We start from the raw sequence: 26,334 nt of genomic DNA on the forward strand, positions 1-26,334 counted from the left end.
GTGCAATGCAATAAAATATTCACAACACTATTTTAAACAAAATGAACATTTTATTTAGCTTCTGATACATCACATTCTCATCTCAGTTTAAATTTTTCTACCAGATTTGAAACTCCTGCTAAGGCATCCCTGCCACTGTTAATAAGCAGTTGATAGAAAAAGAAAATCCCAAATATGGAAGAACTTGTGATAATAGCGATGTATTCATTCCGGTTCTCAAATGCAGTTCCACAAATTATGTACCATTCCTTGTGTTTCCAATTTTCTGTTGGTTGCATAGCACAGTGGAAGTCAAAGTATCCTCCATCATATCTTGAAGGGCACAAGTATTTGTTTTTGCTCAAAACCTGGAACAATATTGTTTTATGTTTTAATATACAAGGTCCGGCTATTAATTTCTAGAACTGAACTAACTGTAAGAGAATGAATAGTTGGAAGATGGCACTAATGATTGCAAATTGAAGAGCGTTTTCTTGCGCATTCACAGTGTAATTGGCGCCATTCTGAAGTAAGTGGTTCTCGTGGAAAGGCGTATTAAACATACCTCTTCAATTCCTGTTGTCACCATAATGCGAATTTTTTCAATTGCTTCCAGTGTGAGTACGGACTGCGGCCGACCTATGTGTGGATCATCATCGACGCTTTTGCACCCGTCCTAATAGTGTTTAAACCATTCGAAAGTTCTAATGAACTTGTTTCACCATTTCGTATGTTTCTGCAGCTGTCTTGTCCAATTTGAAGCAAAATTTAATGTTAATTCTTTTCTCCATTTTCACTTTGATGACATTAATTTGAGAGCTACTTTTTAAGGCGCTTTTCCATGTGAACCACTTACTTTAGAATGATGCCGATCGCTCTGCATATGCGCAGGAAAACGCTATTCAATATGCAATCATTAACGCCATCTTCCGGCTTTTCGTTCTCCTACAGTTACGTCAGTCCTAGAAATTAATAGCGGGTCCTTGCAAATACAGTGGCGGATTTCAAATCTATAGATTTGGGGGCCCATCGCAAAAAGCCCCTTTAGAGATGCACATGACTGCGTAAAATATTTCTCATGGGCCTTTCTGAATCCCATTCAGGATTATGTCTTTTGGAGGCCTTCTCAATGTACATACATTGGTCGTCAGCGCCGGCTCTAGTATTTCTGCCGCCATAGGCAATTTTGACAATTGCCGCTCCCCCCCCCACACACATTGAATAATAATAATAATACATAAAAATAATATATTAATAAAATAAAAATAACATTAAAGTGCTTAAAATTAGACTGCATTTCTAGTTAAATTCCAAACTGGCTTTTGCATATGCAAGCACTCTTGCACAATTAAAATTAACTTTTTTTAAACATTAAAGCTGTGCATCTTATGGAACTGAAACAGATTTAATATTTGCAAAGAACTTTTAAATCACGCAATTTGCCACCACTAAAATTAAATTGAGTTGATTGTTAAATTCCAAATTATGTTTTGCATATCCAAGCACTGGTACATGCTCTAAATTATTATTATTAATTTTTTTTTCTGCATTGAAACAATGAATCTTATGGCGCTGAAACAGATATTCATATTTCAAAGAAAAATGTTTCAATTTTGAAATTTGCCGCCCCTAAAATCTGGCGGTTGCCTACCCCAGGAGCCGGGCCTATTGATAGTTTGGCTTCGAAAGAGCGTTACAAAATTGCTGTTGCATTTTTATGCACATTCTTGTTGTAAAATAACCAAAAATATCTTATGTACAGTTCAGCCTTTTTACTCGTATGTGTATACGTATATGTAAGTAATAGTTAAAGTTATTGTAAATGAATATCTTTATATAATAATTTAAATCATAATTGCTGAAGATCTTTGAACAGAGCAATAACTTAAACATAATAATCGATGATTTTTATGCTGTAAATTAAATCATTTTAATTGAAACTCTTTTGTTCAATAATTTAAATTATTAAGAATTAAAACAAACGTTATCCAAAGCCAGCACTTTTACACTTTTATCCAAGGGAAAACTAGAGTTTTTAAACTTGTATTCGGGGAAGAAAAAATAATAACGTTTAAAATGAAATCTGTTTACATTCAGGTTTTAGCCAGGGTTAAGTTTTTTTTTTTTGAAAATTTTGTAAAATTCTGTAATTTTTGCCCTGTTTTTTTCTAAAATTTCCTTTCCTTTTTATTCATTTATTCTCTAAAAAGAAAAAGGCGCGGGGGGGGGGGGGGGGGAGAAACTTTCAAAAAATGCAGACAGCTGAGTTTCTTGTCAGTTATGTTCACATTTCTACAATTCGAGTAGAGCTGTTATTTTTTGTACCTATTTTTTGTGATTCCTCTGTTTTTTTTTTCTTTACTTTAAAAATTTTCTGTGTCAAATGTTGATTGCGAAAAATGTTACTTGAATTATTTGGAAACATATTCAAGTTTTTTTTCTTTTGTTGTTTAAATAGAAAAATTTCTTACTTTTCCAATAGGTGTGTGAACTGCAACTTTCTCGTCACAATTTCCAATCGGTTGATGTAACCCCACGGAAAATATCTCCTCTGGTTTTGCGAGAAAAACTGTAACGATGAAAAATGTGAAATACAGCAGGACTAATAGCAAAAGCTCATCGGATTTCTTTCCAAGGTTTCCCACTACTGAAAAAAAAAATTATTGCGCATATAAAATTCATAGGTTTCATGAAAACGTGATTTTAAAAAATTCACTAAAATATGCATGAATTACCAAAAACTAAAAGATTGGGGAATGTGGGGCGAAGTGAAACAGTTAAGATAACTTTCTTTTTTCAAAATGAACAAATTGGAAATTTGTTTTGAAAAATTACGGTACATAAAGAAAGATCGATGTATATTATAATAAAAATTTCATTGAAACATAATTTTTAAATTTTTGGCAGAAAATTTGTGCCTTAAAAAAAAAATGCATTTATTTTTCTACGGGGGGAAAGTGAAAAATAAAATATTTTTCAAATAAATAGTTTCTAGTCGATTACGAAAAATATTTTTGATCAAATGGATGAGTAAATAAAAAAAATAATGAAGCAACAAATCGGTAATTATGCAATAAATGAATAGAATAATTAATCAAATTATGAGAAAAATTAATGAGTACATAAAATATTGAATTAATAAGGGAATAAATAAACGCATTATAAAGTGTAGTAATGTAAAAAATAAATCAATAAATGAATGCGAAATTGATTAAATATATAAATGAATAAGTAAACAAAATGATGTGTTTCAATTTGCCCTGCTTTCACTTGACTGTTTGCACAAAATATTTAAAACAAAAATAATCTGTACTAGGGGATTGTATATAAGGAGGGGGGGGAGGGGAAATGTTTGTTGCTTTTTTTATTATTATTGAATAGGCTCCTAAACTACTGGACCAATTCCAAACCATTTTTCCCTATAGAAAGCTACACTACCAAGAAGTAACATAGGCCCTATAATTTAAAAAAACTTGATCCGAAAACTTGATCCGAATTTAATGTTTTATGTGATTTTTAGTAATTTTTAGTACTCCCCCCCCCCACACAGACTCCGAACCAATTGGGCCGAAAAACGTTTTTTGTACTAAAATGTAGGAAATTTAATTTTTAAGAGTGATGTTTTTGTCCCCCCAGAGAGAGAGCGATTTTTGTATTTTTTATGAATTATCGGAAAAAAACCTTTATCTTGTATTTTTTCATGATTTTTATTTTTTGCTTAACTCATCCCACCAAAAGTATAAGACCTCTTTTCTAAACCTTAACTATGTAATAAAAACATTTCTCCCTCTTCGGAAAAAAAAAAGTTTTCAAAAATACGCAAGTTTTATTTTTCTAACAAATTTTTAAATGCATAGCACGGCACGACTTCCTAGCATAGCCGAAGATTACCATCAATTTACGATGACGTCCTGGCCACCTGATCTAACTGCAGCGTTTGCTTTTGCTCATTTTATTTTCCTTTAGGGATTTTATTCCTTTGTTGTAGTTGTGAAAACAAAATTCAAATTCAAGATGTTCAAAATTCAAACTAACGCTCGGGCTGGATGCTGAATGTTGTGTGCTGGATTTTGTGTTCTGGTTGCTTTTTCTTTCATTTTTGAGCAATCTCGAATTGCTTATTATCTTCAGTTGATCTTGGTTGATGTTCCTTTGATTTTTCAGATTACTTTGACGACGAGAATAAGCCTAATTCGTTGTTTGAGAGACCCAAAGCATATTTTACATTGAAAACAGATTTTTCTGGTATCGAATCATGTTTTTTCACGGAAAAAATACACTTAAAAAAAATCCTGAGATTTTACGGTAAAAGTTACTGGTATCGATGTTGCCAGTAACTTTAACCGTAAATTCCTATTATACTGTAAAATTTTATGGTAGAATAAACGAGAGTGAAAAAAGGCAAAAGCGACCAGCAGCTTTGAACTCGGGACCTTCGTATTGGCAGGCGTCTTTGCAGAACACCATACCAGTTGATGGGGCACACACGCTTTTCTACCTTGTAAATAACCGCTCCGGCTCCGAAAAAAAAAAAAACCGGGTTGAAAAATTCCCCGTTTACATGCAAAAAGAGGTTTTCATTGTACCGGAGAAAGCGGGTTTTACCCAGCATCCTAAGCGGCTTATACCCAGCAATTAGACGAACTTGTTTCACGTAATGCATTCTAGGTAAAAACTCCGCTTTTACTCCAAAAGTAAGCAGGAGGAGAAAATTTCCACATATACCCCGCAAATAACCGGAATGCCATGAAAAGCAGGTTTTTTCCAGGGTATATGTGGAATTTTTCTCCTCCTGCTTCCTTCTGGAGTGAAAGCGGTGTTTCCACCCGGAATGCATCACGCGAAACAAGTTCGTCTACTAGCCCCTAAGGATGCTGGGGGAAAAACCGCTTTCTCTGGTATAATGGGGAGAACCTCTTTTTTACACAAAAACGTGGAATTTTTCAATTGTGTTTTTTTTTTTTTTTTTTTTCTTTCCCGGAGCCAGAGCGGGGATTTACCGGGTCGAAAAGTAAGTTGTGAACGCGCGGCTATTGAGTAAGAGGAAATGCGGTCTTATATGCTTCGCATTGATAATTTTGTTTCGCAAAAATGGTTTACGGGATAATACAGTAAAGCTTGTCGACAACGATATTGTTGGGATCTAAAAAAAAGTATTGTTATAGACAGGTTATCGTTATAGACAGTTTGATTGTTAATGCTGACGTTTTGCTTGGGGACCACGGAAAATATCGTTATAGACTGGTTTATTGTTATAGATAGTATTGTTATACACAGGTTTCACTGTATGTTAGAACATAAGTAGAAAACTTTGTTAACCATTTTATATTGAAATTGAAAAGAGAGGAGAGAATGTCTCAGTACATACTTTTGCGGAGTTTTGTCGTTGTTCCAATCCCGATGCTTCTATCCCCAGTCCAGCCAAGAAGACAGAATAGAGTCAAGTAAGATGACGACGCATACGTTGGTGGGCACTCTATAAATATCGTGTGGGATGTGATAGAACAGAACGAACTGCAAGATGGCTAGAGGAATGGCCAAGAGACCAGATGCCAATGAGCATCCAAATTCTGTGAAACATCTGAAATAAAAATAAGATCAAGAAATTACCAACATTCGATTTGTTGCATATCGGGCATCTATTTGTTAACTAGTGGTACCCGCACGGCTTTGCCCGTAGTAGAAAATTAAAAGGTCATTTGGTTCGCCTGTATATTTTCAAATAATGGATGGTGAATTTCTCGCCAATTTGCTCACCCATATTACGGTTCCACGTTGTGATAATTTGGTAATTTAATCGTCCAAGTTATGATAATTTGCTCGGTAAAATGTCCTTAAAATTGAAATAAAAAAGAACAAAATCGAAATTTTGAAAAATCGCTTCGAGGTGCACATCCTCATGCTACAAACTAATTTTGTGCCAAATTTTATGAAAATCGCCTGAACGGTCTAGGCGCTATGCTCGTCACAGAGATCCGGACATCCAGATACAGAGAGATCGAGACAGAGAGACTTGCAACTTTATTATTAGTAAAGATTGAAGATACTTCGTTGTTGAAAATAATTTATATTTAGTACAGTGATATTTTATATATATTTACTATTTACATTTAGTAAAACCTGTGTAAGTTAACCTTTAGTGTCAACTCATGGAGGTTGATATACAAGGTGTCCTGAAATAGACTGCCTGTTTTCAAAAATTTACAGCAGGAAAACGGTTAATGGTAAACAAAAAATAATTCCTGCAGAAAATTCATGTGGCGGGCCGAAAAATGCCCCCCCCCCCCCCGAAGTTGCAAATTTTAGTTCAAAAATTTTCCAGTGGGTGGCGCTGCAAATAGCAAGCACGTAAATCATCGAAAAATAGAAAATTACATCATAATTTTTTGAAAAATATTTTTTTTATGAACAAAATTGCACAGCAATATTTTCAAAATCTCTACCGTCGGGTGCAATCATATGTCGCAAGCGGAGGAAGAAAAATCGGTGAATTTTAATTCTTCATTCTTCATTTTTGACTTACAGGCTTTACTATCTGCAGTGCCATCTATTGAAAAAAAAACTAAAATTTAGATCTCATAGAGAGAAAAATTATGGCACATCACATGATTTTTCTGCAAGAATTTAATTTTTATCATTGACCGTTTTCCTGCTAAGCAAATTTGAAAACAGTCAGTGTATCTCAGGACACCCTGTAAATGATCCAGGACAAATTCTGTACTTGACAATAGCGGTCAACTTGTAAGGATGGTCAACGATACAGGTTATATAGTCTGTAAAGTTGACTGAATTACAAAAAGCAGCCGTGAGAAGATTACGAGATTTTTTTATTCTTTTTTTTTTTTTTTTAGCGAGAACAGAATTGTAAGTATGCCAAATAGTCGCTTTTTGTTTTGATTACATGTACAACGCTTAGTCATAAATGTACAAATGCATAGCTCGTGCGAAAAGTTAAACTAAAATTATGTTTGTTACCTTCTAACAAATATCACAGTGTGTACTTCAGAAGCATCAGTCCAACATCACTGTAACTGAACTATTAATAATGAAGTTTCTACGCGAAACAGTTCTATGTAGTTTGTTACAACGCATTGTTTTTTCTTGCAATAAAAGGTATGTCAAGGACGGATCCAGAAATTTTTCAAAGGAGGGGCGATTGATTTTTATTACTTACTTTTTACTATGCATACTGATTTTTTAAAATATTGACAACAAGGGTTATAGATTTTCATTCCGAATAGGGTTATAAACCCTAACCTCCCTTCCCCCAACATCAATTAAACTCGTCTAAATTTGCGTTTTTTGAACTTCATTTTCAAAAAATTACCGGTGGAGAGTCCCTCAAGGGAGGGGCGATCGCCCCTCCCTTGTATTCATCCCTGAGCTATGTCTGCTTGTAATTTTTGTTTTTTCCCCTGTTTATCCGGATTTTCGATTATACGGATTGCCTTTGGTCCCAGTTAGCCCAGATGAACGAGGTACTTAGTATTTGGATTAAAACAATGCTTTTTTTTTTTTTTTTTTAAATACGAATTGTAATTTTTGGGCCCTGATCATAGGCGGATTTAAGCCGAAATATTTGGGGGTGCAACAATAACAGGGATCTGGGGAGGGGGGTATTCCCGGAATAACAAGGCAGTGGCGAAATCAGAAAATAATTTTAGGGCAGGACACACTTTTAAGTTTGAAAAACGCGATGTAAACCATATTTAGGAAGATTAGGGGTTGGGCAATTCTTAACATTTCTAACTGCAGAAAAAGTCTTAAACGAAAGTCGATATTAGAAGCAATGGGTGAATCCAGCTACTGGTTTGGAATGGGATTCACGCCTCAGAAAAAATTTGAAATAGTAGTTTTGAAAACGCAGTTTTACAGTTCTTGGTGATATTTTGGGAGCAAGAAAGGTACGCATGGCTCCAAGGTCATTTTTAGAAATTTTAGTCATATAAATGTAATTATAGTCCATATTTATAGTTTGGGTTAGGAATAACACTCATAGATTGTCTCCAATCGATTTTTTGAAAAGCAAATAGAAATACGTACCCCTCTCCCCTCCCCCATGCTACCTCTTTAACTTTTCATAATAAAAGTTCCAAAAATACTACGGAGGACAATTTTTGATACTGTTACCGGACAGGGTGTTCTGGAGCTCTCCCCTAGAAAATTTTCGAAATTGAAATCCTAAAAATGAAGTTTTTCTGTAATACCTCCATGGTATTAAAAAAAAAGGATTCTAACACTTAAATATTTCGAAATATAGTAGTTTTCAATACCAAAATGTTAACACTTTTGATGATATAAGAGAAAGGGGGGTCGGAGGGACTAGTTCGAATATTTTCCAAAATTAAAGTCTTAAACACATGAGTGTATGACCATATTTGGTAACATTAGGGACACTGCAGTTTTTCAAAACTGAAGCTCCAAAAACGCAATTTTAAACGATTTTTGATGTATTTAGGTGATTAGAAGATCTTCCTTGGAAATTTTGCGAAAGTGAAGCCCAAGAAACGAAATTTGAGTTACTCTGTAATAACTTTGGCTGGAGAAAGGGCTTTGGAGAAGAAAAATTTTGAGAACTAATAGGGAAAATGAAAACGAAATAGAAAAAAAATGAAAAAAAGGGAGGAGGGAGATATGAAAGAAAAAGGATTTTGCGAGGAGGAGGGAGGAGGCACAAAATTCACCGCCAATAATCTGAAGCTGTTGAAAAATTTAAATGTCAGTATTTCTTTTTGAAAGAAATTAAAATTTTTTCCCAATATTCTTTTTTTTTTTCGTAAAATAACTGTTTTCCCAAAATGAGATCTTTTCTTCTCTTCAATAATAAGAATATTTTTTTAAAACATCTACTCAGCATGTGTGGGGAGAGTCACCAGTCTTGTGTCCCCTCCCCCCTGGATGCACCACTGCAGCAAAATGTCCGGGAGTCCTCCTTCAAAAATTTTTGAAAATTTACCTTAAAAATGTTAGTTTTCTGTTGTTTTCGGGGTAGATTTTATTGATAAAGTTTCTTGCAATAGCCATGTTTTTTTTTTTTTTTTTTTTTGGACTTTATTAGCCATTGTTGTTTCAAAATAGAAGAATTGGTATTGATATACGAATAAATACCCAATTACAGAACATGCTATTATTCTATACAATAACATAGCACTGAACAATATATTGTTGGAGAAGTTTTTTTATTTGCATGAAATTATTTATTAGGTTTTTTTTCCAAATGAATAAAATTACTTACATTCTTAATATCAGCACAGTTACGTTTTTCTTGCACTAGCAACGTGTGGTGATACACTGGATTCAAGTAAATTTACTAGTATAGCAACTATGCATCCCTCCCCCCCCCCCCCCCTCCAACTGCGTTTCTGAGTGAAATATACTAAACTTTTTTTTTTCAAAACCCAACCAAAAATTTTGGGGGTGCGGCGCACCCCCTGGCACCCCCGTAAATCCGCCTATGGCCCTGATTCAGGTTTTGTGATCAATGCTTAGGTCCCGTGGGCCCATGCGATAGTCAGGCCTTGGGTTCATTCTCATGTCTACGCTACGGATAGATCTCGTCGTGGTTAAGGCCACTAAGGGGAGCTGATTATCCGGCATTTTGGTTCCAAAATTGTTGGGGGACCATGGGCAGATTTATGGGGGGGTGGGGGCAGAGGGGACAATGCCCCCCTCCCAAGTTTTGGGAGGACTTTATGTAGTAATAAGAACGCATCTTTCAAAATCTTAAAACAAAAAATCATGATTTTATTTCTTTGAATAGTTTATAAGGGAAAATGAAGAGAAATGCGAATGTCCTTTACTGATGGGAGAAAAGAGAAAAAAACATCGAACATCAAATACAAATAGTAAAGTTGTCACTGGCGTGCTGAAAATGTGCCTGAATTTACTATTTAGGAATGAAAACAATTTGGGCAAGTATACAAATGAAAATATAGGCTAAACGAGCAATGCATTCAGCTGCAAATAATCGACGATTATTTTACCTAATTAGAACCTAAAACAAAGGAAAAAAATCTCCCCGCCTTCCCCTTGTCGCTAACAGAATGATCTACTCGTTAGGATTTGTTTTATTTCTTTTCAGAATGTTTATTTTCAATTTGCGGGATTTAAGAAGTAAGATATTTTGGGTTGAGTTGTTGTTTTCTTCAAAATCTTTCATCTATAATATAGACGAAAGATTTTGAAGAACCTTCTGGTTTTATGTGTTCAAATAAAACTGGCCTGATTTAAAGTGAATGCTATTGCAAAAGAAGTACAGAGCTAAAAGGTTTTTGTGCAGCAAAATACTTTTAAATGTAACAGTTAACACCATACTCAACGAATTTATGTAGCAATGAATCAAAAATCTGGAAAAATTGTCCAACCATTGCACAAACAGAAAGTAAAAGCAATTTGTAGATTTTTTCAAAGAAAAAAATAGAAATCTCACTCCCGAGCAGTTCAAAATTAAATTTCAGATTTTCCAAAATTATAAATTGTGGAGAAAAAGTCTGAATAAAAGAAACGGTGAGGGAGATGTATTTCCGACACGAAAGTTTTGTACTTTTCTTGTAAGATAGCTTTATTACCCGATGAAATGTTTTTTTTTAACTGTGTTTTCTTTATTTTTTAAAGGAGAAAAGTATGTCAATGAAACTAATAGTTAGAACTGTACATAATGCGCTCAGAAAATTTTCTGCTGGAAGCTTTTATTTATTTTTTTAAATTTATTTATTTTTTATTTTATTTAGTTATTTATTTATTTACTTGTGTGTGTGAGAGAGAAAATAAGTGCTATATCGCAAACTGAATAAATTTCAGCTACCTGAGCGTTTCTGAGTAATAGATTTTTTTTTTTTTTTACATTTAGTGAAAGTAACAATTTACTTACTTTCTAAATACTATTTAAAAAGTAACGAAGCCATAATGTCTAGCCAGTCATTGTCATTATTGAAACCTAAATAATTTAGCCATCAAAAGTTTTGGAAAAATTTACTGAAATTTAATGAAAAAAAAACGATAAAAACCTAATGCAGATTGGTAGAATCGTAAAAATCCTTTATAAAGCCGCAAACGCTGACGAATTCATGCAGAAGGAGTTAGTCAACACAGTGCAGCATAGCTAGTAACAAAGCCAATAAGATGCTTGGATTTATCAATAGATCTATTTCAAACAAATATAAAGAAGTTCTTCTGCCCTTACATAGAAGTTTGGTAAGACCTCATTTGGAGTATGCTGTTCAGTTTTGGTCTCCTTATCTTAAGAAAGACATTAACGTATTGGAAAGGGTTCAAAGGCGGGCTACAAGGCTAATAAATGGACTTTCTCACTTAGACTACGATTTCAGGCTTAGAATGCTAAAAATGTACAGTCTTAAGCAAAGAAGGGACCGAGAGGACGTGATTCAGTTGTTTAAATTTATTAAAATGAAAGATGTTACGGGGCTAAAGTTTAGCACTGAAAACAGGACAAGGGGTCATTGCTTTAAGCTATTTAAATCACAGGCTAAGATGGATATTAGGAAAAATTATTATTTTAGCAGGGTAGTGGAACCTTGGAACAGCTTGCCGGAAGAGATGGTAATGAGCAAGGGAGTAGATATTTTTAAGAGGGCCATTGATCTTCACTGGGGATTGTAAATTAACTAGGACCAGCCTAGCTGGGCCCAGAGCCTGTTGCTGGTCGTCACTTTTGTATTTATATTTGAATTTTTGCAAAGTAACAAAAAGTCAAGCAAAAATCTGCATGTTAGAGTGAATTACAAACAGGACTGGACTTGCCTATAAGTTAAACAAGCTATAGCTTAGGGCCCCTGCTTTGAGGTGGGCCCCCAACTCCCGAAAAATGGCACTACTTGTTCCTAAAAAATTGAAAAAGCTTATTTCATTTTCAAGTGCTTGAAAATTTGAAAAAGTGTGGCTAGAAACTTCAAGTTTAAAAATTTTTAACAAATGGGGGGGGGGGGGGAAGGAGTACAAAATATGTCAAATTCAGCTCCTTGCTACATTCTGCATCAAAAATTTAAAAATCATGGTTCTCACGTTTCTGTAACACATTATTGATATAAATTTTTGTGACTCACATGTTTCATGTCTTGCTATTTATTTACCTCCGAATGCAGTATTTTGGAGATTTTTTTCTATTGCTTGCTTTCATCTTACTTCTACTGCATATTGTTGATCTGTTTAGCCCGGAAAAAAAAGTTACACAACCCAGGGCCGGATTTAGTTTCATGCCGTCCCCAGGCAGATTTGAAATCTGCCGCCCCCCTCCTCTTATGCGATTTATCCAAGGTCAATTTAAATACTGAAAAGCACTTTTTTTTTGCAAGCCCATTGTATATATATATATATATATATATATATATATATATATATATATATATTTTTTTTTTTTTTTTTTTTTTTTTTTCTCCAAATCTTTGATGACCGGTAGACCGCAGGATGATCGCTGAATACTTAGAAAACGAGTTTCGTTTCGAAATGCAGTAACTAAAAAATAAAAAAAAAATTATTTCCTGATGCCTATTAGTACAACAGGTCAGAAAATACAATGTTCCCAACACGAAAATAGCTGCACATTTTCTTTTTTAAAGGCAACAGAAGTTGAGTTGAGCTAGGAGCATTCTTTCTAATTTCTTCAGTTTTCTCTTAAAAACTTATGTACTTTTTCAACTTTTTTGCAGTTTAAAACTTGTAAATACATTTTATTAAAAAGCTCATTTAATATTATCTTGCCAAAATAAAAATGCATATTTCTCAGTTTTTCATAATTTCAACTTCTCAACTTTTCTTTTCTTTTTACATACAAGGCTGTGAGTCTACACTGGTGTGCAAAAATTAAGGACGAAGTCGAAAAATTAGCATATCAGCTGAACGAAGAGGCAGAGCGGACAGAAAGACCAATCAGGAGATTAAGTAAATTGATGTACGGTAGCACATGCGCAGATATGCAGGCAGACGTAATAGAGGAGTGTCTGAGTAGTATAAAGCATGTTGTCGGTGTAAGATCAGTATTTCTGGCAAAGAGATTGCACGCCGTATAGCAGTTAAAATCACACCTAGTTGTTGCCTCAGCGAGAAATGGCGAATAATCAATCTGTTAGACGACATCTGGATGCTTTTACCCGAGGTCGAATCACTGGGAAGTTGGAGGAAGGCCGCAGTGTGACAAGTGCGGCTGCAGAGTTCGGAATTGCTCACAGCATCGTTTCACGACTTTGGAGACAATTTCAAACTACAGGAGCAGCTATCTCGGGGCTCAGTAGTGGTCGTCCACAAGGAACCACACCCGCAGATGACCGGTATATTGACTTACAGGCCAGAAGAAACAGGTGGCAGGCCGCGGGAGAAATCGCTAGACACACGACACAGGCGACTGGACGACCGATATCGCGTATTACCGTGGCCAGAAGACTGCACGGTGGTGGTCTGTTTGCACGACGCCCTATACGGTGTGTACCTCCAACGCCTGCCCATCGGAGAAGGCGTTCTCTGTGGTTCCGGGAACACCGGAATTGGAGAGACAATGAAACGGGGACGAGTACTCTTTACAGATGAGAGCAGATTCAGTCTGAGTAGCGATTCTCGTCGCATACTCATCTGGAGAGAGCGGGGAAGCCGCAATCATCCCTCGAACATCATTGAAAGGGACAGGTATGGAGGTCGGGGTGTTCTCGTTTGGGGAGGCATCATGTTTGGTAGTCGTACAGACCTTCACATCTTCGACGCAGTTTCAGTCAACTGGACCCGTTATTGTAACGAGATTCTTCTTCCATATGTGCGTCTTTTTAGAGGCGCTATGGGTCCGCAGTTCCTTTTCATGGACGACAATGCACCATGTCATCGCATAGTAGCTGCCGAACAGCTCTTAGAGAGTGAGGATATTGAACGTATGGATTGGCCGGCACGATCTCCGGATCTCAGTCCCATCGAGCATGTATGGGATTTTCTAGGCAGACGCTTGGCAGCTCGTACCTTGCCACCAGTAACGATTCGGGAGCTTCGATTGGCGCTGCAAGACGAATGGGCAGCAATACCTCAACAACTCATTGACATCCTCATTCTCAGCATGGGCAGACGCTGTGAAACCTGCCTAGCAGTCGGGGGAGATAATATCCCCTACTAAAGAATGGATGTTTCTTACTGGACACCCATCACAGGGATGTTTCGGCCTTCAGTCGCATTGCGCTCCATGCTTCTTTTTATCCCTCTGATTTCTCTTTTAGTAAGTGTTGCTTACATTACACATGTCCTTGCGTATTGAGGATCTTACGGTATTAAATGTGTTGATTTGGAAAGCTTTTGTACAAAGTTATATTGAAAAAACCGTCTTGTCCTTAATTTTTGCACACCAGTGTATGTGTCACAAGTGTACAATTCTGTTGACCATTTCCGTCGAATTGGGAAATAACACGAAACAGTCAACAGGATTTATTGCCAACTTCAATTTAATTTCCGGCTGACGGAACTTTATACTCGTACGCTTGTACCAAATGATTTTACTCACGAAAAGGCAAAAACTTCTGGAGAAAATATAATAATAATAATCTTTGTAAATTGGACACCTACCCAGAGGCTTCGTACTTTTTGTTCCCAGTGGCTAATCTTCTGAAGAAATGTAGACAAAACGTGAGGCTGGATGTGGTAGCCCCGAAAAAGAAGAAACTTGTCCATGGAACCCAGTAGAATCGTTCGTTGATGTTAGGATCTGTGTCGTGGAAGCTCCACCACAGCAGTTTAATCCCCAGGACATCCCAGGGAAAGTCGAGCACCACAGTGGCTATACCTACTGCGAAAATTTCAGACCATAGTGGAAGTTTCAGGCGCGATACAGCCACGGACGCAGTGTAAATCAACACTGGATCTGGAAACAACAAACGTAATTACTGTAACTAGTGGTAGCATATGAAATTACATTCAAAATAAATTTTTACTAGCGGGGCAATGGGGTTGTTTCCTTCAGTCAAAAGTAGTAATTTAGTCACTGATATTGATAGACTAAGCAAAAAAAAAAAAAAAAAAATAACATGGACCCAGAAAATTCTTTCATTTTCCCAACAGTTATTTTTTAATTTTTTAAAATGTCCAATTTTTCAAACAAGGAGTGGTCTAGAAGACGTCACAAATGATGCTTTTTGCCGCATCTTTGTACCGTGTTTCCACGTTATGATAATCAAGAAGCTAATTACAATTTGCTATCAACCATATCGTTGCCAATACACGTGAGTAAAGATGCGGATTTAATATTACGTTCTGCAAATGGCAACAGTGAATGGCATTTCATCATTTGTGATGTCATCGGCAAGAAATGTAAACAATGGAAGCGCATCGATTTAAGTAATTTTTTAAAAATATTAAACTTCAATAAATTATTTAAAAAATGGTTAGATCCTATGTTTTTAAGCATGTTCTTTCAGAAAAAATACTTTTAAAATATTGGAAACAACCCCATTATGTTTCATTAGGTGATAAAAATCATTACCGAACCGATGGCATTAGTGAAGCCTTTGAATTGTATTCACATTTTACCGGCAAAAAGGTCGTAAATCCTGTTTAATCGAACTTGGAAGTTCCAAACAAAGCTCATCAGACGCGGAAAAAATTCAGGTTTTAACAATATGGTTAACAGCAAGCGTACAGGCAATTTTTAATTCGCTGCTTGATTATCATAACGTGGAAACGCAGTGATAAATGAGCCAAAGGACATCATTTGTGACGTCATAAAAACCACGCTTTGTTTGAAAAATTGGACTTTAAAGAAAAAATAATTAAAAAATAACTCTTGGGAAAATGAAAGTATTTTCTGGGTCCATGTTATTTTTTTTTTTTTTTTTTTTTTTGCTTATTCTATCAATTTCTGTGATTAAAAGTAGTACTTTTGACTGAAGGAGACTACCCCCATCTACATTAGCTTCTATTCCAGGTTGTTAAGTGCTTAACAGCACGAAACTGCAGTCCGTGGATAGAACCCAGCTAAAAAAAATCTGCAGAAAATCTTTTTAAAAAATCTGCAGAAAATTTAAGCATATTTGGAACATGGTTTCTAAAGAAAATCTGCATATTTTATCTGTAGATTTTTTGCAGAAAGCGTGTTCCAAATATGCTCAAATTTTCTGCAGATTTTTTTTCTTCAGATTTTGTGAAGAAAGCATGTTTCAAATATACTTAAATATTCTGCAGAAAATCTGTAGATAAACTGCAAAAAATGTACCCAGCAAATTAAAAATAGCAGATAACAATTAATAACAAATGAAATTAATGCAATAAAAATCCGAAAACATTTTTAATTTTAAGTTTCGACATTTCTTTAATAAAAATGAGTAAATTCACTGCAGAGTGGTGTTTCATGTTTGTTTAATAAAACATATAATTAAAACTTGAACTACTCCTCCAAAATGAAAATTTAAATTTTATTAAATTGGAGTTTATGCACATTGAAATAATTAAACCAAATTTGTCACAAAAATACATCGCTATGATTGTAAAATTAGTATAAAGTTTCAAGACGAAATAATAAATAGAACTATTTGCAAAAATTAAAAATTCCGAAAAATTCCTCCAAATCGACCACGTGGTGGAAAGTAATTAAGTTAATTAGGCTGGTTATTATTGAAACATCGTAACACAATTTTTTTTATTAATAGATATTGACAACATAAATGTTCGCTCAAAATTTTAAGTCAATCGGTGAAAAAGTAAAAATTTCAAAAATTAAAAACCTCCGATTAGGCATAACATTTCAAACTAACCCTAATATACTATACACTTATTAAATGAAAGTTAATTTAATCAAATAATAATTGTTGAATTTTAAAGTGTCTTACCTTTTTGTGAACCGAGGCATGAATCCAATATTTTTTCATGGGTTTCCAATGATGAAACTTGAAATTTCCCTAATTATTTGTTTCCGTGGCGGAGCAAAAAAACAATACGCGTCACCTGGTCGAGGGGTCATCTACTCTCGTAGCTTTGTGGCACCCGAATATTGCGGGACGGACCGAGGCCTCCGTGGACGATAAGAGGCTTGGCGTTCGGTGCGTTTGTACTCGAACGGCGCGCCGCTCGAGAACATTATTTCAAGTCATATTTGTTCTTATTCAATTTCAATTTCCTGATTTTTCTCCAAGTGAGTCAAATTTGACTCTGTTCCAATCCGTATCCTTCTTGAAATTGAAATTTTTGAAAGCCCTTTCAAACCATGTAATAACTTGCGTTATTCAATATCGTTTTGTTTTCAAAAAAAAAATGATGTATTGTAATTTTACTTTTATTTGATTTGAATCATGCACTTATATTAAAATTGATTTTCATGTCATATTATTTGTATAATACAATAAACAGACATTTTTTATTTGGTAAATGTTTCAAACGTGTTGAAATGCTTTTAAATTTCAATTTAAGTTATCAAAATATAAATCAAAGTTCTTGGGGGAAAAGTTTAAGTTATTTATTACTGATTTTAATTAGAAAAACAAAAAAATGTGTTTAATTTTCTAAAATCTGAAAAAAATATAAAAAATTAAAGTGTGAAAAATTTTTATGCTGTAATAAAACTTTAAAAAATAATTTAAATTGAAATACAGATTTCTTTTTGATGACCATAAAATATCTACAAACGTGCGAATTATTTAGAGAAAACTGTAAGAGAATTTTTTGTGTAGATTTTCTGTAGATCTAATTGAAGAAAATTTGCAGATTTTTTTTACCTTCAAAAAATCTGCAGAATATTAAGAGAAAACTAAAAAGAAAACTTTTTTGTGTGGATTTTCTGCAGATTATTTTGAAGACAAAATGCAGATTTTGCTTGTCTTCTAAAAATCTGCAAAAATCTTGAAAAATACTTCAAAAAAAAATTTTTCTGCAGATTTTCTGAAGATTATTTTTAGCTGGGAATGAATGAGCAAGCGGTGTATTTTAGTTATTAGTGCAATGGGGTCGTTTCCAAAATTCTAAAAGTATTTTTTTCTGAAAGAACATGCTTAAAAACATAGGATTTAACCATTTTTTAAATAATTTGTTTAAGTTTAATATTAAAAAAAAAAAAAAATACTTAAATCGGTGCGCTTCCATTGTTTACATTTCTTGCCGATGACATCACAAATGATGAAATGCCATTCTGTGTTCATCTTTACTCACGTGTATTGGCAACGATATGGTTGATTGCAAGCGTAGAGCGCAATTTTAATTCGCTTCTTGATTATCATAACGTGGAAGCGCGGTACAAATATGCGCCAAAGAGCATCATTTGTGACGTCATCAAGACCACGCCTTCTTTGAAAAATCGGACATTTAAAAAAATTAATTAAAAAATAACTGTTGGGAAAATGAAAGAATTTTCTGGGTCCATGTTTTTTTTTTTTTTTGCTAATTCTATCAACTTCAGTGAATAAAAGTACTATTTTTGACTGAAGGAAACAACCCCATTCAAATCAGCAGTTCTGCACATGAAAGCCGAAAATATTGTTTCTAAGTCCTTTTTCCCCCTCAGAAAAAAGACCGGTTTCAATTACAAGGTGTCTTTTAATTATCCTGTCCACTTGAAAATGAAATGACTTCGCAGAGACTTACTACATGACGCTACTGATTAATAGAGTGGCGAAGGATATAAAACGAAGTGGTTTCACGTTGGTTTCAGGCCATTACGAAAATGTTTCCAAAAGTGCGATAGGCAACCGAAGACCGTATATTCATTGTTAAAATTTGTTAGGGGATGAAGAATGTTTGACACCATTAACATCGTGTTTTTTGCCAGGGTTATTGCTTATCAATACCCGAACAACCATCCTGGGGCATTGCATTGGACGCCGTATTCACCGGATATGAATCCATGCTACTTCTATCTTTGGGGTCATATGAAAGATGTATTGTACAAGAAGAAACTGATTGACCTTAATAGCCTGAAGAAGTCCATAACTGACTCGTTTGCAAGTGTTATGAGAGAAACATTTGAACGAGTTATTGATGACTTCGAGGCTAGGTTGTGCAACTGTATCGCCTCTAAAGGTTCTCATTTGGAAAATTTGCTGATTTTTTTTCCCTTTTTGATGTTTTTTTTTCGTCTAACGGGGGCTGCGTTTTAGGCTATTTAGCCTTTAGCAGACCTAGTGCGATCCCCCGATACGGCATCCAGTCTTTCATGTGCCAAAATTAAGGCGCGGATGTTAATGGCGCGGATAATTTAGACGCCCAGTTTCCACCAGATGGAGGCACCTGTGCTCTCTTTGATGCGAAATTTGCACTGGGATTTTTTTTTTCAATTTGCCGAGGGAATCTAAACTAAACGATTACCTCATGTTGCAGGATTACACGCCGCATAATCAAACGACATGGGCGCTGATGATTATCTGCATCTCGAAAATCCACCGACTGGCCACCCCAGGTCAGAGCTTTTGTCTGTACAGGTTTAAAGACATCCTGTACTTACGTTACAAACCGTATCTTCTTGAACTTCAAGAATCTTGTTTGATCGTGACCATTAAAAAAAAAAAATAATAACAATAATAATATGAACTTTTACGTCTTGAATTCAAATTATGTTTTTCGCAATCACGAGTTTGTGCGTGTGTGTGTGTGTATGTAGGCGTGTGTGTTTGTGTGTGGGGGTATGTTTGTTTGTGTGGGGGGGATATGTGTATGTGTGTGTAGGCATTTGTGTTTGTGTGTGTGTGGATAGTTGTGTGTATGTGGGGGCGGTATGTGTATGTGTAGGTGTCTGTATGTGTGCGTGTGTATGTGTTAGTGTGTAGGAGTATGTGTGTGTACGTGTATGTGTAAGTGTAGGCAAGTAAGTGACGCAACCTGGAGACTGTTTTCGCTAGAGGAGCAGCATCGTGAGGTGGCCTGCCGATGGTGGCGCTTCAGAGGGAGGCGGGGGGAAAATAAAATCACAGGAACATCAAAACCGTCAAGTGAGAACAAGAAGTAATCGTGATTGCTCAAAAAAAAAAAAAAAAAAAAACTTACAGAAACAGACAATATGCAACGGCAGCCTTTGTCCGAACAGCATTATCGTGGACTGTGCGTGCCAAAAGTTGTCGACATCTGGAATGATGTAGCTCATGCATTCTATGGCAAGACCGTGAATCAACGCAGCTATCCACAGGTACAGATATCTTCCTCTGTATCTAAGGACTGGAATGACACAATTCTATAAATGAGGTAGAATGACTATAGATAAGGTTTAAATTTTCAATAGGAAGAATTTACTGTCTTAAGGGGGAAACCTGTTTAGACCTGTCAAAAAAACCACTTTTTTTTAAATTGTCATAAAATGTTAGTAAAACTATTCAAGAATATGTTGCCAATATTTGATTGAAATATCCCGATTAGTTCCGACGCTATAAGCACTTAGGCTACATTCGGAAACTGGCACCGGTGCCACCGCAAGCGGTCGAAACGGTTGAGCCTCTAATTGAAAACGTATTAGAACTCGATAGTTTCCGAACGCTTGCGGTGACAGCGGTGCGACCGGTGCCGGTTTCCGAATGTAGTCCGGAAATGACTAGAGATTCAAAAACGTTCACACCATTTTTTCTTTTTTTTTTAACGCGTTTTTCTCGAAACAACTATTTTTTTTTCAACTGGTGTGCATTCTAGCTGAAAGAGTTTTTTGACCAATCGTTCTGAAAATTTGTGTGAATATTCTGAATTTAATTATATACCTAACTCTTTGATGATATTATTAATAAAAATATTTTTTTTAATGCAAGAAATGTGAAAAAAACGGTAGAAAAATAAACCATTGTAATCAAACACCTAAAAAACGTGCAATTTTCAACTTTTTTGATAACAGTTAGGTTCATATTCTAGGGGAATATGTTGTTTACGAGAAAGAAAAATTGTAATGATAACGGGCAAAAATTGTGACTTCCGTAATGCACACCAGCAATAAACTCTGATGGCAACCGCCCATGAACAGAAGCTTCTAACTCCCCAAATTCTGGTCGAAATGACTTCAAAAAGTTACAAGGTGTACTTCAAAAGATGAATAAAATATCCTCCAAATTTAAAGAAATTCTGATTATTTCTTTCCTGTTAAAAAAAGGGGGGGGGGACACTACAATTTCGGTCTACTAAACTGGTTTCCCTCCTTAAGAAATGCACAGGAAATTGTTAGCATTTATGACACTTAAAAAAAATAACATAAAACTATTTTCAATAGCTATTAAAGAAAATTTTTTTTGCAAATACATTTGCATTGAATTATTTAAAAAATTCTCTCAAATACAGACTGCTCTCTCTTAGACTGCCCCAGTACCAAAAATAACAGGATTTTTTTTTTTGGAAAATACTAAGCATTTTCCATAATGCACTCAAAAGGACAAAATAACTTTTCTGGGTCAGAAAGGGCAGTATTTAAGTATTCATGTAGTTTTCAATTATTCTAAGGAAATGACTCCACAAACGGGGAAAAGTGCGGCTCAAGTCAGGTAGAGAATTTTTTTTATCATTATCTAACTTTCTATCATAAATTTGAGTGTTGAAACATGCATTTTTTTTCTGGGAAAGTTTAGTTTGAAATGAATTGAGCAGCACTTTTCCTCGTTTGTGGAGTCATTTTCTTAGAATAATTGAAAGCTACACGAATACTTAAATACTGCCCTTTCTGACCCAGAAAAGTTATTTTTTCCTTTTGAGTGCATTATGAAAAATGTTAGTATTTTCTTAAAAATCCTGTTATTTTATTCTTTTTAGTGTAAATGCAATTCAGAAATAGAAAACTAAGACTTTAAGCATTTGACACTAAAAAATTAATGCTTGTTGCATCTCTCAGATATAAGCAAAAGCAGGCCTCAGATTTTTCCGTGACAAGTATAATAAAAGTGCTTCATAACACCGAGTACCGTGTGACTTTCATAGGTTAGCAAACAAGCTCTTCGCGTACATCGATTCACAATGGACGACGAAGTGTGTGACTGGATCCAGGCCTGCGCAAAGAGATAAATGTGCCAACAGTTTTGGCAACTATTTTTGAGTTGATAAAATTGGCTCCGTTACTTTACACTAGTGACTGGATTACATTTGAATACCTCTTATATACACAGTTGACTCTCTGTTTAACGGCTTTCAAGGGACCACAAAAAATCGTCCTTAAGCAGAATGCGTCCTGAAATAGAATGCTTTTGTGGAGCATTCGGGATCGTGAAAAGCTATCTTTAAATAGAGAAAATGATTAAATAGAGCGTCGTTAAATAGAAAGCCAACTGCATATATATATATATATATATGTGTGTGTGTGTGTGTGTGTGTGTGTGTGTGTGTGTGTGTGTGTCAGTTAGAAAAATCATTTACACACCCTAATTTATAGGCTATACTTACCATGCTTAAGGGTTAGCAGAAAGCAAACATAAAACAATATTTCCACTGCAAGGTAAGAAGTGTGGTCGTCAAAGACTTCCTTCGGATTTCGAAACGTTATCAGCCATCTGGAAGACTGAAAAAATATTTTGAAATTGCTGTCAGGCTAATAGAATATTGCTAAAACTACTAATTTAAGAGCGAGGGGAGGGTAACGTCTGAAAGAATTTTCGTTCGCTTCCGATGTGGTTTTTTTAGTCCATTTCCAATGTGACTACGTATTGGTTCCTCATTCAGGAGTACTTATAACCCACAAGGGCAATGGTGCAACCCCTCCCAAGAACGTGACCCACAAAATAAGGTTAAAAAATTCTATAAGAACAGCCCCCAAAACATTTCGATGGCGCAGTCTGTGCACCCTACCCCCCTGTGCCTGTGGGCTCCCCTGCCTCACCATTTGCATTCCTCAGGAGCCGGTATCCATTCTTTATTTGTAGCATCACTATCTTCGGCTAGACATTACTCTTTGAGACTTTTGACGTCCAGTTTCCCTTCATATGGAGGCAGCGCCTCGGCTCTCTTGTTGCAAAACTGCACTAAGAATAAAATTTTGCTGAGAGCATTCATGACAATACACAAGGGACTTCTACATGCTACATAATCATACGCAATGGACGCTGACGGTTTGCTAAATCTTAAAAATCAACCGACTAGAGTCGGGTTCGAACCCACAACCTTGGGCGTAAGAGGCTAACGACTAACCACTACACCAAGCTGCCGATTGAGAATTATTTCAGTCTGATGATTTTGATGTGAACGGGCAGTTAAACAGTGATCTATTGCATTTTTCGATTCATTTTTGTGAAGATTTTTTCAGTCCTGCCAGGCCTTCTGTTATATCTCGGGGTGCGCTCCCCCTAAATACCATTAAAACCTCCTCCAAAAAATAGAACTTTTCAAAGAATTCTGCGCCATGATGATTTTTCCTGATGAGTATGGTACAAGTTATGTCTCATTTTGGGTTACTGATGCAGCATCTTTCTTTCTTTCTTTCTGTTCTTTTTTTTTTTTTTGTTACTTTCAGTTCTTATTGGCTTTTTAGTTTATTCTTCAGGAAATAGCGATTTTACTAAATAGGAAAATAAGTATAACTATTTATTACGAAAATTATGGCTTAAAATATGAAGTGATGACATTGTTATATCATAATCAAACCTACATGGTCAAGTACAGAAAGTAATTTACTTGAACTTTAAGAAGCAAACAGCAGTGACCAAGAATAACTTCTGGGGCCAGGGGGGAGGGGGTAGAAAAATTGAAAGTTACACAAATGACTTAAGGGGGTATTCTAGTCTAGAAATTCAAAAAAAAAAAATCATTTTTCCCCCTTCATATTCTCAAAGTTTAGACCCTTGAGCAGAGCCCGTCTAACTAAAAGTGAGGCCTAAGGCCCACAATAGTTTTGAGGCCCCCTAAAGGCTATTATTTAAAAAATGTGTGTATTTTTTGTATAGTTGTAATGCTAAGCATAATTCCTTAAGTAATTTGGGGGCCCTTAGGAAGAGGAGGGCCCCAGGCCCAGGCCTAGTAGGCCTGTGCGGTAATCAGACCCTGCACTTAAGAATAAGTTTCTAAGAGGATTTATGGAAATTCAAATTATTATTTTTGAAGTCACAGTTAATTTTGTTAAAATAAACTCTTTTGCTGAAAAGAGACTGCAAACTTTGAACGCGTTTTTCTCGAAACTAGTTTTTTCGATACGGTTGACAAGATATCTCAAGTTCTAAGGCACCAATTTACTAAAATTATGTAGACTTTCTTAGTACTATCAAAATCGTCTCCACGTAGGGGTTTTTGTAATTTTTAATTTTTATTACCTTTGAAAAATTACCAAAGTTCAAAAAAAAGTCAAAAAATGAACTTTTTTTTTTAAAACGACGCCATTTTGTGAAAAAATTTTTATTTTCAAATCGGCTACGTCCAAACAATTCTACATCCTTGTTTAATAAGAATTAACCTTAACTTTATGTTTCAGATCACTTGAAGTATTGGAATCATATCAACCAGAAGACCTCCTTATTTAGAATCCCACTTTGCCAGCCTCCACCAACTTCAATTTTGAATTTTTTTTCAACTTTTATACATATTTATACTTTTAAAGTATCAATAAAAAACTGATGAAAAAGAATAATAAAAATAGCTACCGTTTTTTTTTCTATTACGCCCATAAAATCTCCTTAAAATCAAGCCTACCCCCTTAATAAATGCTAAAAATCAGTTTTCAATATCAAATCCGAAAAATGCTTCGCAAGTCTTAAAAATAGATTCAAATAATTTCAAGAGCATTGAAATCAAGAAAAATGTTTACCTGCCCACTTTTATCGCTTTTATCCATCTCATTATTTCATGCCACAAGCAGAAATGACAGATAGCACAAAATTGTTCTGAGGTTAGTTCTTATCTCTGTCTTTCAACGAGGCATTGATATTTGTCGATTTCGAGATAACAGTGTCAGGAAATTTTTCTTTATCATTTGAATTAGTTTCCTGATCTCCGCTAATTAATTTGACATTTTTATTTCCGCCGCTGTGAGAGGACTTATGTCTGATGATAGTAAAGTGATAATAAAAATTACCATTAATCAAAGCGCAATTTTGCAAAGAGTATGCATATACGGTTTGTCCCAAAAGTAATAATACTTTTTTCAAAAAAATAGTTTAATTGATCAAACATGTAATAAAACTTATTACTCTTCAAGATAGTCTCCTCCTGCGTCTATACACCTTTGTCCATGTATTTTCCATTCATTGAAGGTCCTCTGGAACTCGCATCTGGGAATTCTGTTAAGGCACCTCGTCGTGGTCTTTTGAATGTTGTTCATGGTCTCCAGATGCTTTCCTTTCAGCTCCCTTTTCACCTTTGGGAATAAGAAGTCTACCGGGGCTATAGGGTGTCTGTTGCACCGTTGAAATATCGATCCGATTCAGGGAACGGTTAGACAAGACTTTTGACAAAAGTTTCACGAAAATCTAACGCATTATGACCAAGTCTTCCGTAACAATTCGATGAACATCGGTTTTCGGCAAATTTAATTGTTCAGACATTAAAACAACACTCGTTCGGCGTCTTTGTTCAGCAAATCTTGCATACGAGGGACATTATCAAGGACATAGAAAGAGCTATAGTAGAGTCAATGAGTGCTCAAAACGGGTGTAGCGTGCATGGAATATGCAATAATTTTTGACTTCAGAATATTGTTAGGGGTAGTTAGTAAGTAAACATACTAAAAGTCCCCACCTCTAGGGGGTGAGCTAAAGGTGGGAGGGAGGGGGGAGGAAATTTTTCATGTTTTTCGAGATAATTTCGGAAACGGTGGAAAAAAAATGCGTTTGAAATAAAAATTCAAGCTGAATAAACTTACTTTGAAACTGTTTCTACACATATTTGTCAAATTTCCAATAATTTTAAGGGTATATGCTAGGAAAAATCGATGAGTTTCGGAAAAATGCTTCCATTTTGTCAAACAGTTGCTCCTAGTTCCTCCCAGGATCAGTATTCATGACAATTGTCAATTACAAAGTTGTAGAGCTTTAAATTTCCCTCAATTCAATTTGCTTTATCGTTATATTTTATTCAACCAATTAAAAGTTACAGAATTTCAAACACGCACTTTCATGGCAAAACATGGAACACTTGACATTCACAAATTTCAAACCGACTCGAAAGGATCGCGCACGTCCTCTTTCCTCAATGAAATCAACAATCCTAATGACAATAAAGAAGTATTTTTGGACTACTACAGCACAAATGATGTTTAAGGGGGGGGGGCGTTAAATTGTGACCAGGTGGAAGGAAAGAGTAAGAGGTGTGACATCAAGGATTATTTAATACGAATATGTTTATGAAAACTAAGTTTATGAAAACCAAGTTTATGAAAACTACGTTTATGAAAAGTACTTAGTGAAAAATGGGGAACGGGTCAAAAACGTTGAAAAAAAGTGTAACATCATTTATGAACAGCCCCTCACCAAGAAATCGGACGAAGATTTGCAGAACTATGTATATGCAGTAGGAATT

At 35.3% G+C, this 26,334-nt stretch overlaps 1 protein-coding gene across 1 annotated transcript; it reads right to left on the reverse strand.

Annotated features, from left to right (window-relative positions):
- Positions 1-24,657, reverse strand: LOC129224275 (uncharacterized). Its single transcript, XM_054858703.1, has 7 exons — positions 24,626-24,657; positions 22,279-22,393; positions 19,924-20,091; positions 14,530-14,824; positions 5,388-5,560; positions 2,451-2,626; positions 1-347 (listed from the first exon to the last, which is right to left on the reverse strand). The coding sequence occupies exons 1-7, from the start codon at positions 24,650-24,652 to the stop codon at positions 78-80; spliced, it is 1,224 nt and encodes a 407-aa protein (XP_054714678.1). The 5' UTR covers positions 24,653-24,657; the 3' UTR covers positions 1-77.
- Between the last annotated feature and the right edge of the window lie 1,677 nt (positions 24,658-26,334).

The sequence above is a fragment of the Uloborus diversus genome, chromosome 6, assembly GCF_026930045.1.
Source record: "Uloborus diversus isolate 005 chromosome 6, Udiv.v.3.1, whole genome shotgun sequence".
In the NCBI taxonomy this organism is placed as follows: Eukaryota; Metazoa; Arthropoda; class Arachnida; order Araneae; family Uloboridae; genus Uloborus; species Uloborus diversus.

Excerpts from the sequence above, each read along its gene's own strand:
- LOC129224275 (XM_054858703.1), bottom strand. The coding sequence starts at position 24,652 with ATGGATAAAAGCGATAAAAGTGGGCAG. Across the intron at positions 14,825-19,923 it reads GTTGCATATTGTCTGTTTCT|ATCCAGTGTTGATTTACACT; the intron begins GTAAGTTTTTTT and ends TGTTGTTTCCAG. Across the intron at positions 2,627-5,387 it reads TTCTTGGCTGGACTGGGGAT|TAGTGGGAAACCTTGGAAAG; the intron begins AGAAGCATCGGG and ends TTTTTTTTTCAG.